At 45.4% G+C, this 14,129-nt stretch overlaps 1 protein-coding gene across 5 annotated transcripts in view; it reads right to left on the reverse strand.

The window, feature by feature from the left end:
* The window catches only part of AMOTL1 (angiomotin like 1), a 170,126-nt gene that overhangs the window by 14,702 nt on the left and 141,295 nt on the right, over positions 1-14,129 (reverse strand). For all 5 annotated transcript variants that reach the window (XM_067038265.1, XM_067038269.1, XM_067038268.1 and 2 more), the window contains one exon: positions 3,349-3,494. In XM_067038265.1, coding sequence (XP_066894366.1) covers positions 3,349-3,494 — 146 coding nt within the window. The remainder of the gene's footprint in view (positions 1-3,348; positions 3,495-14,129) is intronic.

Genomic DNA, 14,129 nt, shown 5'->3' on the forward strand with positions numbered 1-14,129 from the left:
TCAAAGCTGGGGTGGAGATTGGGGGTGTGTGTGTCAGAGTACCTCGAGACGCCATTTAAACTACAAGTGCATGTACCTTCTCCACTCCTATCCCTCAGGTGTGCTGGGACAGAAAAGATTTAGACGAAGGCCACCAGTTACACCTAAAACAGCTGGCATGCTAGGAACTGAAGAAGACCCTAACAGGCCACCTGCTTTCAGTCATTTATACAGCTCTGAGCTCAATCCATGGTTATTGCTGAGTCATTACAGCATCAGCAGGCATTGGAAATGAGGTTAATAAAGATTTTTTAAATGTTATAAGGATGCTTATTCTATAATAACTGAAAAATCCAGAATCAAAAATTATATACAACATTATCACAACTATGCCTGCCTATCTATCTATCTATCTATCATCTATGTATGAAAAAAGACTGAAAGGAAATAAAAGCATCAACTGTGTTTGTCTGTATGGCAGAATAATAATTTCTCATCTTGTTTACTCTCTTCTGTATTTTTCAAATTTTCTATAACTACCAATTACTATTAGAAAAATTGTCTGTATGTATTTATGCATGTGTACCCATTTGTGTATGTGTGAATGAGTATGACAATATCTGATTATAGATACTTGTGGAGAAATTTCCTCTTAAAGATTTCAGAGTCCTTTATGGCTGTCTCTCCCTGGAGAGACAGGAAAGGCCTAATGAACACTCAAACCACACAATTACTGACGAGGGGCAAATTAAGGTAAAAATTGGTTTATGTAAATGTCACATCACGTATGGATTTAGACTCACTGATCAACCACTCCAAATTCTTACCCTCAGACTTTGTTTTCTTCCAATTAGGAGTTTGGCCCATGTTCATAAATCCCAGGCACATTTCTAACTTTCTGGGGATTGGCTGGTGCCAAAAATCAGACTGAGGCTTTTCCCTGATCTGGTCCTGGGTGAGAAGACACCACATGCTATTTCCTGTCACCCTGCACCTGGGCATGCAGATGCCTTGCAGGTGATTCAGATCCTGAGTTCAACCCATGATTGCACTGGCAAGTTGGGACATGCTAGCGATTTAAGTGCTCGCTGCGAAGGGTGGTTTCTGACTTAGCAGGCAGCCCTGCCAGGAGCAATGTCTGTGCCCTACCAAAACCACTGCGATAAAAAACGAGGTGCTTCTGACCTTTTGCCGGGGGGCAGCGGACAGCAACTTATAGCCTTTTCTACACCTGCTCTTGGGATTAGTTTTCATCTGACTCTTTCATTCGCTGTGCCTTTGATTGTTTGAGGACCTACTAACTGCAGGTTCCTGTGCTAGAAAAGCCTCATCTGATAAACTATTTTGTGAGTACCATTCATACACCACTTACCATGTCATAGACTGTATACCATTCTCTGAGTGTGTAGCCCCTAGAATATAAGTGCCACGAGATTTGTCTGCTTGGGGCAGAGTGCACAATATGTCCCCAAGGCCTGGAACAGTACCTGGCATCCAGTTGGTACTCAATAAGTATTTGTTAAATGAATGAGTTAATATTATCACTAACCAACTGCAAGATTCTTGGAGGCATTGATCTCTCTCATTCACCCTTGGATCAGCCTTAAGTCTAGCAAGGAGTATATAATGATGGTGATGACTAGTAGTAACAGTAATTAATCAGCCAACATTTTGGAGGCACTACCATGCCAAGCTTTGTGCTTTATATGAAGTATCTTGTTTAATCCGCCCAATAACAATAGAAGGTAAACTCTTTTACTACCTCCATTTAACAAGTGAGAAAACTGAGGACTGAATAGCTTAGTGACTCACTCAAGGTCACACAGCTGATACACCACCCGTCTAACTCACGTGGTCTGCCTCTAGAGTCCAAGCCCTTAAGCATCATGGGAAGTTATGGTAAGCACTCAGTGTGAGCCATCTAAACTGAGTTAAGATCCTTCAAAAGAAACTTTAATAAGAACAAGGAGGGACACTGGAAGCCAGACACATGAGACATTTTGGAGAAGTTACATGCAATCAATCAAACACAGATCCTCTATAAATATAATGATAAGAAAAGACCCATAATGCTGATTATAAAGAACCTGTCTTCAAGAAGTTCACAACTTTTGCTTTAACAGAAATATTAAAATTAAAATATTTCAAAATTATCACTTTCCTTTGCTCCATACATGGAGATGAAGCCTTGATAAGTGCCCTCAGAATGAGTTCTGGCCTCCCTTCCTCAAAGCGGACCTCCTGTCCTTCAGGGGTTAAGGTCACTTTCTGTAGCAGATGTTTTCCTATTTAATGAGTTGCTTACTGGTGACAAGGAAGAGACTCTGGGGCTGTTGCCTGGGATCCTCATGCTAGTATTAAAACTGTACAGAGGACTTGTGGGGTTTAATGGGACAGGTTGAATGGACAAGACCCTACTGACTTAACAATCTTCCCCTTTAGCTGCATTAGCCTTGAAGTTGAAGTTTGCTGAGACACCCAAGCCACCTGGCACCAGGAGATGTTTCCTGAAGGAACAGCTTTTTATTGTCGACAACAACAGCAACAGCAGTTGGATTAATAATAGTGCTGTTTCTTGTGTGCCAAGCACCAGCTCGGTCCTGATGGAGAATATCTCAGTCATGCCGCTCTGTGACTTTGAGTTTCTACTCTCCACCGTGGGTCTGCTCACCTCAGCCTCACCACACACAGCGGATGCAACAGGCTCCCCTGTGCTGCTGTGTCTACAGCCCGGATCCCCTAGCCGGCACCTCAGGAGAGGTCATTCTACTTCCCCAGTCAGGCTTAAAGGAAAAGTCTACTTCTTAAAACTTCAGCTAAAGGCTGGATTTCATCAGAAACCGCTAAACCCATCACGCTTGAGCTGCATCAACGTTTCCTGGATTGGGGGGTCATTACCTGGCCAAGCCAACTTCTGAAAATTGGAGACAGGTTTGCTGAACACCACCCCAATCCCACCGCATCAGAAGACTTGGCCTTTTTTTACGCAATCACGAGCCTAGAGACACAGCACTTGAACTGTTAATTGAGTCTCTTTTCTCCACAGGCACCAGTGGTTCCCAGTCCTTCCATTTATTTTCAGCCTTGGACACCTGCCAGCCAGTGGGCAGCAGTCTGGGTTTATGGCTGAGACTGAACTCTTTGCTGACGGTTGTTCACGTCTGCCTCTCATCCTCTGCCCGGCTCTGGGGTGGATAAATTCTGTTTTTATTCATTTTTATTTGGGAGGTCACCTACATCACTCTCCTGACTCAACTCCCTTGGAGTTGGCTCTGGTTAAAGTTGCTGGGTTAGGAAACGGAAACGGAGGCCCTCGGGGCTCTGCGCACCGCACCCCACCCCATGCCCCCCGCCCCCCCGCGGGCTCACCTCCTCTTCCAGCTTGATGACCCTGGCCTGGGCGTTGCTCAGAGCCTGGTCCAGGATCTCGATGTGTCTCCGGTGGTCCTCACTCGCGGTCCGCACTGCCGCTAACTCCATTTCTAACTTCTCCTTTTCCTTCAAGAATTCTTTGTCTAGAAGGGAGATGGGAACAAAACGACCTCTATCAGAAAGCACTCACCCTCTGGGCTCATTGCCAGTCTACATCTGGCAAGGATTAAAAGTAAAAAAAAGCATACAAAAAGTAGAGGGTTGAATTACTGCCTTTGCTCCCTATTCATAGTGGTGGTGTGTGAAGCAAGGATTTTCTCAAAAACCACTGTCAACTACAGGTATAGTCCAGGTCACAGTTCCAGAGATGAATGGCACAGAAAGAACCAGTGACCCTGTGTTCTCAGGGACTCACTTCTGTACATTTACTTTAAGGCTTCAAATTAACCTTGGACCTATGATTTTCCTTCAGGCTCACAAGCTCTCCAGCTTCTAGCTTCCAAACCAGTGATGGAAAGGCAGGCAATACTAATGATAATACTAACACTCTCATTCATAGAGAAATAAACCAAGGTCCAGAAGGTTAAGCTTTCGCTCTGAGGCCAGGCAGTAGAGGGGAGCTTCAAGCAGGCCTCCTATCTCTGTCTGGGTCCTCTTCCATATTACCTGGCCTCACCTCTTCTCTTAGCTCTACTCAAGAGAGGAAAGACAAAGTGCTCCGGATGTGGGGAAACAGCTTTCCTCTCGTTCAGTGACACTGTAGCTGATGGTGATCCCTGTCACTCTGCACATGGAGAGGAAGGGCTGCCTCACAGTGGCTTCCGCACAGCTCTCCTATAGACTCATCCACCAATTTACTTAAGAAGGCAGGGCCCACGGTGTCATGAGATCAGTATCATTTACTGAAAACATTTCTCCTGTTACAAAAACAATGCAGGCATGCCTCAGAAATGTTGCGGGTTCCGTTCCAGACCACTGTAGTAAAGCAAGTCACATGATTTTTTTTTGGTTTCCCAGCGTATATAAAAGTTATGTTGGGGCTTCCCTGGTGGCGCAGTGGTTGAGAATCCGCCTGCCGATGCAGGGGACGCGGGTTCATGCCCCGGTCCGGGAGGATCCCACATGCCGCGGAGCGGCTGGGCCCATGAGCCACGGCCGCTGAGCCTGCACGTCCGGAGCCTGTGCTCCGCAAAGGGAGAGGCCACAACAGTGAGAGGCCTGCATACCGCAGGCCTAGTCTATTAAATGTGCAATAATAGCATTATGTCTAAAAAACAATGTATGTACCTTAACTAAAAATACTTTATTGCTAAAAAATGCCAAAACAATGAAAACAGTAACATCAAAGATCACTGATCACATATCACCATGACAAGTATAATAATAATGAAAAAGTCTGAGATACTGTGAGAATTACCAAAACATAACATAGACACGTGGAGTAGATGCTATTGAAAAAATGGCGCCAAGAGACTTGCTCAATGCACGGTAGCCACAGACCTTTAATTTGTAAAAAGTGCAATAAAACAAAGTGCAATAAAAGGTATGCCTGTATATTTTATTTTTAAAGTAATTTAGAGCATTTAGAAATGTTGATTATAATATGCAAAAACTTGAATGGCCTTATTGTGTAAGATTAAGGGATTGGTTAAATAAACTACAGTAAACCCTACAATAGAATAGGATGCACCCATTAAAGCTAAGTAAGAGAATATTAGTGATGAGGAAAAAAATCGTCATTGTTTAGAAAAGGTGGTTACAAAACCCTATGCACACTCTTCCAAATTTGTAGAAAACAGGGTGTATAATTATAAAAGTAAGAGCAACAACAACAGTTAGAAACTGATTTCTCTGTGCCCACACCACTCAGATGCCTCATACTGGTTACCTAGTCCTCCTAGCAAACCAAACGGAAACACCAAGAACCAAAGTCTGCAAGCTATACAAGCACATGACAGTGGTTTCACTCATTCATGATTTCCCTGTATAGCCATTCATTCATTTAGCAAAGAGTTATCAAACATTAAGGACCAGCCTTATGGGCACTGAAGCAATAGAAAGAACGCTGCCCGTAAGAAGCAGGAAAAATGTGGTTTTGAATACAGGGCAAAGACACTTTAAGGCTGCCAATACTCAATAAACAACTTGCAATTTTAAAGCCAGAAGGGATCATAGGAAACATCACCATCCAGTTCTGCCCCCTTTGTTTTACGGATGAGGAAAGGAAAGCCCAGGAGCAAAGGCACTCATCCAAGGTGCCCCGCCAGCTGGGGCAGAGCCAGGGCCAGATTCCGGGTCTCCTGATGGCCATTACAATGTCCTTCCCGCTTGACTGCACTGCCCTTGCTTTGTGAGCCTATGTCGACGGGAACAGGGTGCAACGGAAAAGCTTCAGAATGAAGGAGCAGACTTGTAAAGCGAGCATTGGCTGTGATGCCTAGAAATAATGGCGCCTCTCGGAAACAAAACGAGGCCACCAAGATTCTGACCCAGAAGAGAGCATTACTATTGGGCTCTTATACCCCATTGCAATGACCAACTGCCCTCCCCCCTTCTCCCTTTCAGTGGCGTGAAATGCTGCCTCCGAAACTTCCTTCCCAGTGCATGGAAAATGGGCATGCAAGAGGCCTAAACAAATGGGCCAGGAGCAGCCCACTGGCTCTGGGGCCCACCATCTGCTGCCCAGGATGGACCAGAGCATTTCATACTTTCTGTGCAAAATGACCGACATTTGAGCACTAGCTCCCTGGGTCTGGACAACATCTGAACAGGCATGGTGCCCACTGCCCTTGTCCAAGCTCTGGAGGGCACCTGGGAGTTAGTTACTCAGTGGGCAGGCCTGGGAATGAACCACCGATTTCAGAGCTTCTCTACCTGCTTGTCAACCTAAGCTTAACAGTCCTTGTCTTTGTTGAGGGCAGTCAAGGACACATCAATTTTGGCCAGAGGCAAAGTCTAGAGGCCAAAACCAGAGCTTCTTGCAGTTTTCAAATTGATGGTCATAATTATTGCTGTGTCACAATGACAAACATTTGGATTTCTGAATTAAAGAATACCCCTCCCCTCCAACACACATGCGTGGGAACACACACACACACACACACACACACACACACGCATCCAACAGTTGCTATTCCCTTGATAGGCAGTATCATATTGTGGATGGAGAATGGACTTTAGCATCAGAAAGAACTGGGTTCAAATCCTAGGTTCACCACTTTCCAGCTCTGAGGCTTTGGGTACAGTATAACCTCTTTGAGTCTCAGCTCCCTCATCTATCAAACGGCAAAGATAACATTTAGATCACGGTGTTGTTGTGATGACTCTGTTGACAGAGATGATGCATATAAAGTATAAAAGGACTAAATATCTAAGACTTTACCTGTTTAGGTCATTATTAATTCCCTGAGCCTAGAACATCGTCTGACTCAATAAATATTGTTGAATGAACGAAGGAATGAATGAATGAATCTCTACTGTGTGCCAAGTTCATTGCCGATGGTACAATAAATGGCAGCTCTTGTTAGCGTTCAGCATTTGACATCCTTGGGATCCCCTGACAGCCTTTGTTATGCAGCAGTCCACTCTACCTCTGAAGCTACCACTCATCATATGGCTGGTACTGACCTTGAACGTCTCTGGTTCCCTTCTCTGCCCAGGCTCTCTGAACCTCACAGTGCGCACATCAGGACAAAAATGTGGGTATCGGACGAAGACTCCATCCATTAGCTCTGGAATGCTTTTCAGGTCTCTGGAATTCATGGGTCCAAACATGCTTGTTCTAAGTTTGGTGACTTTAGACTTCAGGCGGAAGCAATATCAGTATCACTCACATTGGCTCAGAACTCCTTGTCCATTGACAGGAAGTAGTGTTCTCGATGGCAAAGTTTTAAAAACCGATGTTCATGACAATTGTGATAATAACAAAACCTGCTCGTGTTTGTTGAATGGGTACCGTGTTCCAGGAACGGTGACTTATATTATTCCCTTTAATTACTCCATTTATGTCACTTCCTTTAAGTTTACTCTATGAGGTAGGCGCTATTATTATTTCCATCTTCCAGTGGAGGAACATGACATTAAGAAAGGATAATAACGTGTCCACAGAAGTGCTGCTCGTCAGTGGGAGAGCGAGAACCAGCCTCGGCCTCTCTCTAATGCACGTTCACAGGCACGGCGCTATACTGCCTCTGCTGTGCAAGCGTGTGGGGATGAAGACCCACAGAATAACAGAAGCAGGAGACGTGGGGGAGCGTCATTGTAACACAGCTCATTGTGGCACAAATTTAAGTACGTCACAAATCATATCAGGTATCTCAAAATACAGCAATTAATCCTCATGTGTATCCCTTTGCAAATATTAATTAATTAAGCATCTGCTACATGGAGGCATCACAGAGTACTAGATAAAAGCATGGATCTAGAATCAAGCTTCCCAGCTTCATATCCAGCTCTACCACTTATGGTTTTGTGACATGAAGTAAACGAATGTCTTTGTGCTTCAGTTTTCTTGCCTTTAAGGTGAGGATCACAACAGTACCCACTTCAAGGTGCATATAGTAAGGACCCAGTAAATGTCAACTATGATAATGCCAAGGTTATTGTTGCTGTCAGAAAACTGTGATACATTCTTGGGCTACGTGGTGCGTAGGACGGAGCGCTCTGCTCTCAGCCGGGTGGGAAGAGAGGCAGGGGCACAGGCAAAGGCAATGTGACCAGATGCTCTAACAGATGCTCATGCAGGGACTAGGACAACACAGGAAGGACCCTTACCTCAGGCCAGTGTGTGAGGAGGAGGTGGTGTCCAGGCAGTGAGCCTATGTGGTGGGGGTCACTCTGCCCCTTAACTCCCTGGAGACATGGGACCTGGGTGTGTCAGAACCACTGGAAAAAGTTATCTCTTGGGAGACGCAAAGGGTGAGTCCCACGAGTGAAACCACCTCACAGGGAAGTCCTTTCAGTCTGTTTATTAGCTAAGCCCCTTGCGATGGATCTCCAGAAAGATCAGCCTCACACTGTAATTTTGGCTGTGCTCCAATGTATATACTGAGAATTCCTAGAACAGGCAAGTTGACACAAGGGAACTCTTGCCCGGCATGGTCTGTTTACTCAGTGGATATGAATTACCCTCAACTGTGTGGAGTAGGGCGTTGTTTAGCCTGGTGGCTCCGGTCCCATTTACACAGAGGATGTCTGCTCACACACAGTTTATTCTGGAAACCACAGCGATGGCATGGGCTTTGTAGCCAGGCCGACCTGGTGTGATTCTGGCACCTTCACATACTGGTTCACCTTGGACACAGGACTTCCCCTCTCCAGACTCCATCTCCTCAGATGGAGCTAACAAGACCTATGTTGCAGGACTGTTATGAGGATTAAAACGATGACCTGTAAAATACCTACTACGGGGCTTGGCACACAACAGATACTTAATAAACAGCAAGAGCTAAGACACATGACACCCAGGCACTGTGCCTTCAGTTTTACAACAGAACCTCATTTCCTGAATCCTTATATCAACTCCACTTGACAACTGAAAAATCTGAAGCAAGGTAAGCTATGATACTTGCAACAGGTCAGTTACTTTTTTTTTTTTTTTTTTTGGTGGTACGCGGGCCTCTCAGTGTTGTGGCCTCTCCCGTTACGGAGCACAGGCTCCAGACGCGCAGGCTCAGCGGTCATGGGTCACGGGCCCAGCCGCTTCGCGGCATGTAGGATCTTCCCAGACCGGGGCACGAACCCACATCCCCTGCATCGGCAGGCGGATTCTCAACCACTGCGCCACCAGGGAAGCCCCCTTGCAACAGGTCAAATGGTAGTTGCTTTTGTGCCTCTACCCCTAGGTTAGTCTCTTTGCTTGAAAAAGAGCAGAAGTGGATGGAAGTGAGAACTGGGCCCAGAGTTCAAAGATGTTCCCCTTCCATCTTACCCTTCTTTGCCAGCTCTGTGTAAGGTTCTAAGTAGACAGTCTGGTGAAAGAGTTTCTGTAATTACTATCTGAGCACTAAGCTTGACTGCTAGCTGAACCACTGGGTGGTGGACCCTAGTAACCTCTGTTGAGAAACAGGTGGAGCAGGAACGTGGGACCTGGCAGTGGAGGTGTCAGGGTACCGTGCGCTGCGCTGCTAGTTGTTTTTTGTTTGTTTGTTTTGTTTTTTTGCGGTATGTGGGCCTCTCACTGTTGTGGCCTCTCCCGTTGCGGAGCACAGGCTCCAAGACGCGCAGGCCCAGCGGCCATGGCTCACGGGCCCAGCCGCTCCGCGGCATATGGGATCTTCCCGGACCGGGGCACGAACCCATGTCCCCTGCATCGGCAGGCGGACTCTCAACCACTGCGCCACCAGGGAAGCCCATGTGCTGCTAGTTTTTAATGCAGTGCTCCAACTTATGGCTGGAGCTCATGGCGGGGTGCAAAGCTGTAAACTGGCCCTTCTCAAGGAGGAATGAATTTTCTAGGCCTTTCCTGATATAATGAGTTTTTCCCTAAGCCCAATGCTGGAGGGATGGAGGAGTCTGGTTGCCACCAGCCTGACCAAGGGGTGACTAATTCACTAGAATGCTTGGAAGACAAAAGAGAGGTCTTTCTCCAAATAGCATGATATCACCTATATGTGGAATGTAAAACAATGATACAAATGAACTTATTTACAGAACAGAAATAGACTCACAGACATAGAAAACAAACTTATGGTTACCAAAGGGGATGGTAAGGAGGAGATAAATTAGGAGTTTGGGATTAACAGATACACATGACTATATATAGATAACCAACAAGGACCTACTGTACAGCACAGGGAACTATACTCAATATCTTGTAATAACCTATAATAAAAAAGAATCTGAAAAGGTATATATGTATACGTACATACATACATATATATATACATACATACATATATATCTCTCTCTATCTATCTATTTATCTATCTATCTATCTATAAAACTGAACCACCTTGCTGTACACCTGAAACTAACACAAAATTGTAAATTAACTGTATTTCAATTGAAAAAAAAAGAGGCAAGTGTGTCCTCACCTGGAGTAGACAGCTTTCACAGTGGCTGCTCAGACAGCACTCCACTTGGAAGCACGTCTACTATACTCCTCCCTTCACAGGGCTAAGTTCTGAGCAGCCCGCCTGCATCACAAAACCCTGCTCACCCTCCCCTACCCACCACTCCCCACTTGACAGGATCAAACCTGAAGGGCCCTGTGACCCGAGCAGAGTCACATAGAGTCTCTGGTCTGGGACCGTGTGAGGGGGAGCCTGGGCGAGAGGGGGACGCTGACACGGAGAGGCAGCCCAGCTCTGAGACTAGTGAGCACGTCCCGCGTGTGCGCTAGAGAAACACAGCGAGCACACGGTGGAGAGTGAAGACTCAAGCAGATGGACATGGAGAGATGGATGAGAGTCCACGGTGAGAAGGAGAGTGGGAAACAGAGCCACACGGACAAACACTGAGCCCCCCCCAAACCATCTGTCCCTTGATTCTCACAAACAGGCCAGCCCAGGCCCCCGGCCCCTGGCCCCTGGCCCCTGCGAGGCCTGCCTACACCTCCTGCCTGGGGCCTCCTTCACACACCAAGATACTTCTTTAAAAAAAAAAAAAAAATTCCTCTTACCTGGGCCCAAGCTAGCCCAGTTGGATTTTTCTTTTTGTAACCAAAAGATCACTAAGACACGCTCTGTTGTTTCTTTACACCTCTATTCCCATCTCCATCAAGAAAGGATTTGATGGTAATGCCTTAGGACAAGGCTGACCAACACCAATGGCACTGACTCTGGTAACTAGTCACTTCACCATGCTGATAAAATGGACTCCCTCGGGCTTTCCTGGTGGCGCAGTGGTTGAGAATCCGCCTGCCGATGCAGGGGACGCGGGTTCGTGCCCCGGTCCGGGAAGATCCCACATGCCGCGGAGCGGCTGGGCCCGTGAGCCATGGCCGCTGAGCCTGCGCGTCCAGAGCCTGTGCTCCGCAACGGGAGAGGCCACAACAGCGAGAGGCTAACGGGAAAAAAAAAAAAAAAAGGACTCCCTCTTCTGAAAAGATGTCTGAATAATTACTTGCTATATTATCTCTTCCTAAAATGTTTCCTCCTGCTTCTTCTTCCTCAGGATTCTTTGGCCCTGAGTTCCATATCCCGGCACCATATCTTATCATTCTGAGCAGCTGCTGGAGCCTATTCCGAGGTCAGCTATGATTTATGGGGTAACTGAAGTCCGATCCTCTTGGAAGTCCTTTCTTTTGAGGTTGTGGGAGTGGAAAGACAATATAGGAAGGTATTCCAACTACTTCACTATCCGCAAAGCTATTTAGGTTCATTCTGCCTCAAAGACATGCTACCCTTGGAAGCTCATTCTTATATCTGCCCTCACCCCTTCACCCCAGTTTGAGTGTCCAACTGACAAACCCGGAAAGAGATCCCCAAAATATAATCCAAACAGAGCACTGTTCACATCGTGTAAGAGTGATCTGTTCACATGAGGTTTATTTGATGCAAAACAACATAACAGATGACCTACCTTTAAAAGCCACACTCATTCATTCAGAAATGAAAAGGCGATAGAATACAAAGCTGACCCCATACCACCCCTGGTTTGGCTTTTTGTTATCTTTTAAAAATTTGCTGATAGAGCTTCCCTGGTGGCGCAGTGGTTGAGAGTCCGCCTGCCGATGCAGGGGACACGGGATCGTGCCCCGGTCCGGGAAGATCCCACATGCCGCGGAGCGGCTGGGCCCGTGAGCCATGGCCGCTGAGCCTGCGCGTCTGGAGCCTGTGCTCCGCAACGGGAGAGGCCACAACAGTGAGAGGCCCGCGTACCACACACAAAAAAAATTGGCTGATAATGTTTCTCAAGTAAGGAAGCTCGTTATTTCAGAAAAGGGTGTTGAGCTCTCTGCCTTCCCTGTATGCATGTGCAAGTTGCCATGGTTCCAGGCAACAGGAGACAAGGGCTGTGAGTGGGAGACTAAATAGGTCTGTTAACAAAACACAGGGACACTCCAGGCAGGGCTTGTTTTAAATGGCTGAGAGTGAACTGTTTTAAAACGAATTGCGTAATAAAGAAAATTAAGAAGGGGAGTTCAACCAAACTCTGTTCTGCGGAGCCCTGGGAGAGAGAAGGATGGGGAGAGGAGAAAAGGGATGCAGTGGGCCAAGTAGGAAGGAGGAGGCGTCTGACAAACACACCCCTGTCTCAGCCAGAAATCTGTTCGGGTTTCGTGCGTTTTACATACCGGGCTTCCAGATACGCTTCCTTTTAAACAAGAGCTCTGAGTTTGAAAGTCAGTGGTTCAGACATTACAAGAGAAACACAGATTTGTGTAGTTGTTTCACGAGTCTTTATACCATATTCTGCTTGTACTCCGGGTACAGTGGCTGATGTCTGTCTGACTTATCCTTCCTTCTGGGCTTACTTCATAATGTGTCTAAACCCCTCTATCTCTGTAGGACTTTAGGAATCTAAGATAGCGGAAGTGTTTCGTATGTGAAGAAAGAAATATGACAAGTTAGGCAACAGTCACTGAATAAGAGGATCCTATCGATACAAGTTCGAATTCTAACTGGATATTTAAAATAAAATTCAAAACCAATCCTTTTCAGATGCTTATCACTGGAAAGTAACAAAGCCTAACCACAAAATCTTCTATTAATCTAATGGAGGAAGACAACACATTTTGGCCTTAACATACTTAATTTATCTATTGCTCTTTAATATCCAGGAAGTGCGTTTAATACCCCAAAGTGCTACTTTTTGTAGCACCAAACGTAAACTATCTCAGGTATGATTTGGTAAAATATTTATTTGAATACCAGTAAAAGCTCTCTTAATATAACTTTTTCTAATCTACTCATTCCTCATATTGCATTTTTATTTTAGAAACTATAATTATACACCCAGGTATAAATCATAGGTATTTTTTTACCTGCCTAGATTTATACAAATGTAGCCTGAAAACTCACTTGATTGAATATACACCCAGCTCAGCTTCCACATGTACTGTTCAACCTTCCACTTTATTTTTTTTTTAACTTGAAGTAAAAATGTACTGCTACTTCTGTGTCACTGCAGACAGCGTAATAACAAATTAAGCAATGAATTAAAAATGCCACATAAATACAGGATGCACGGGGCATTTGATTTTGACTATACACCTACACGTGAATCGATTAACTACTAACTGATAACTACTAAACCTGATAACTTACACTTTCTATAACCTCCACAGAAGTCCTTTTTTGCTTTCTCTTTTCTTAATACAAAAAGATAAATAACATACACGTCTATTTCCAGGTATGACAAAGTAAGACCCTACCAGACAATCTGGCTGTCCCTGCAGAAAACAGCCATGAAGCCTGGATATAATGCAGAGAGCAATGACCTGACAGGAGTGAAAAGTGAGGCAGGAAGACAGATGGCGTGGGAGGCCACTCACTGCAGAAGACAGAGCTGCACCTGTGCTGGGGCTGGACTGTGGCCATTGTCACATTTCATGGCAATGTACACTTAAAATGTGTACACTTTATTGTATGTACATATAGGTATATATTATATACCTATATTTGGTTTAATTAAGGCATTATTATAATATGTATAATAAAACGATGTTTTTTAAATGGGCCCTTTGAAGGGCAGATATGGCTTAACGCCAAAACCTGGCTGAAAGATAGAAGTTGATGCTGGGGAAATTGTTATAGTTGGGACAGAAGTGACTCAATCTACGACTAACCAGGGAGAAAGAAATGCACCACCTGCAATTATATGTTCTCCCTTCC

This window comes from Kogia breviceps, chromosome 7 (genome assembly GCF_026419965.1).
Source record: "Kogia breviceps isolate mKogBre1 chromosome 7, mKogBre1 haplotype 1, whole genome shotgun sequence".
Taxonomy (NCBI): Eukaryota; Metazoa; Chordata; class Mammalia; order Artiodactyla; family Physeteridae; genus Kogia; species Kogia breviceps.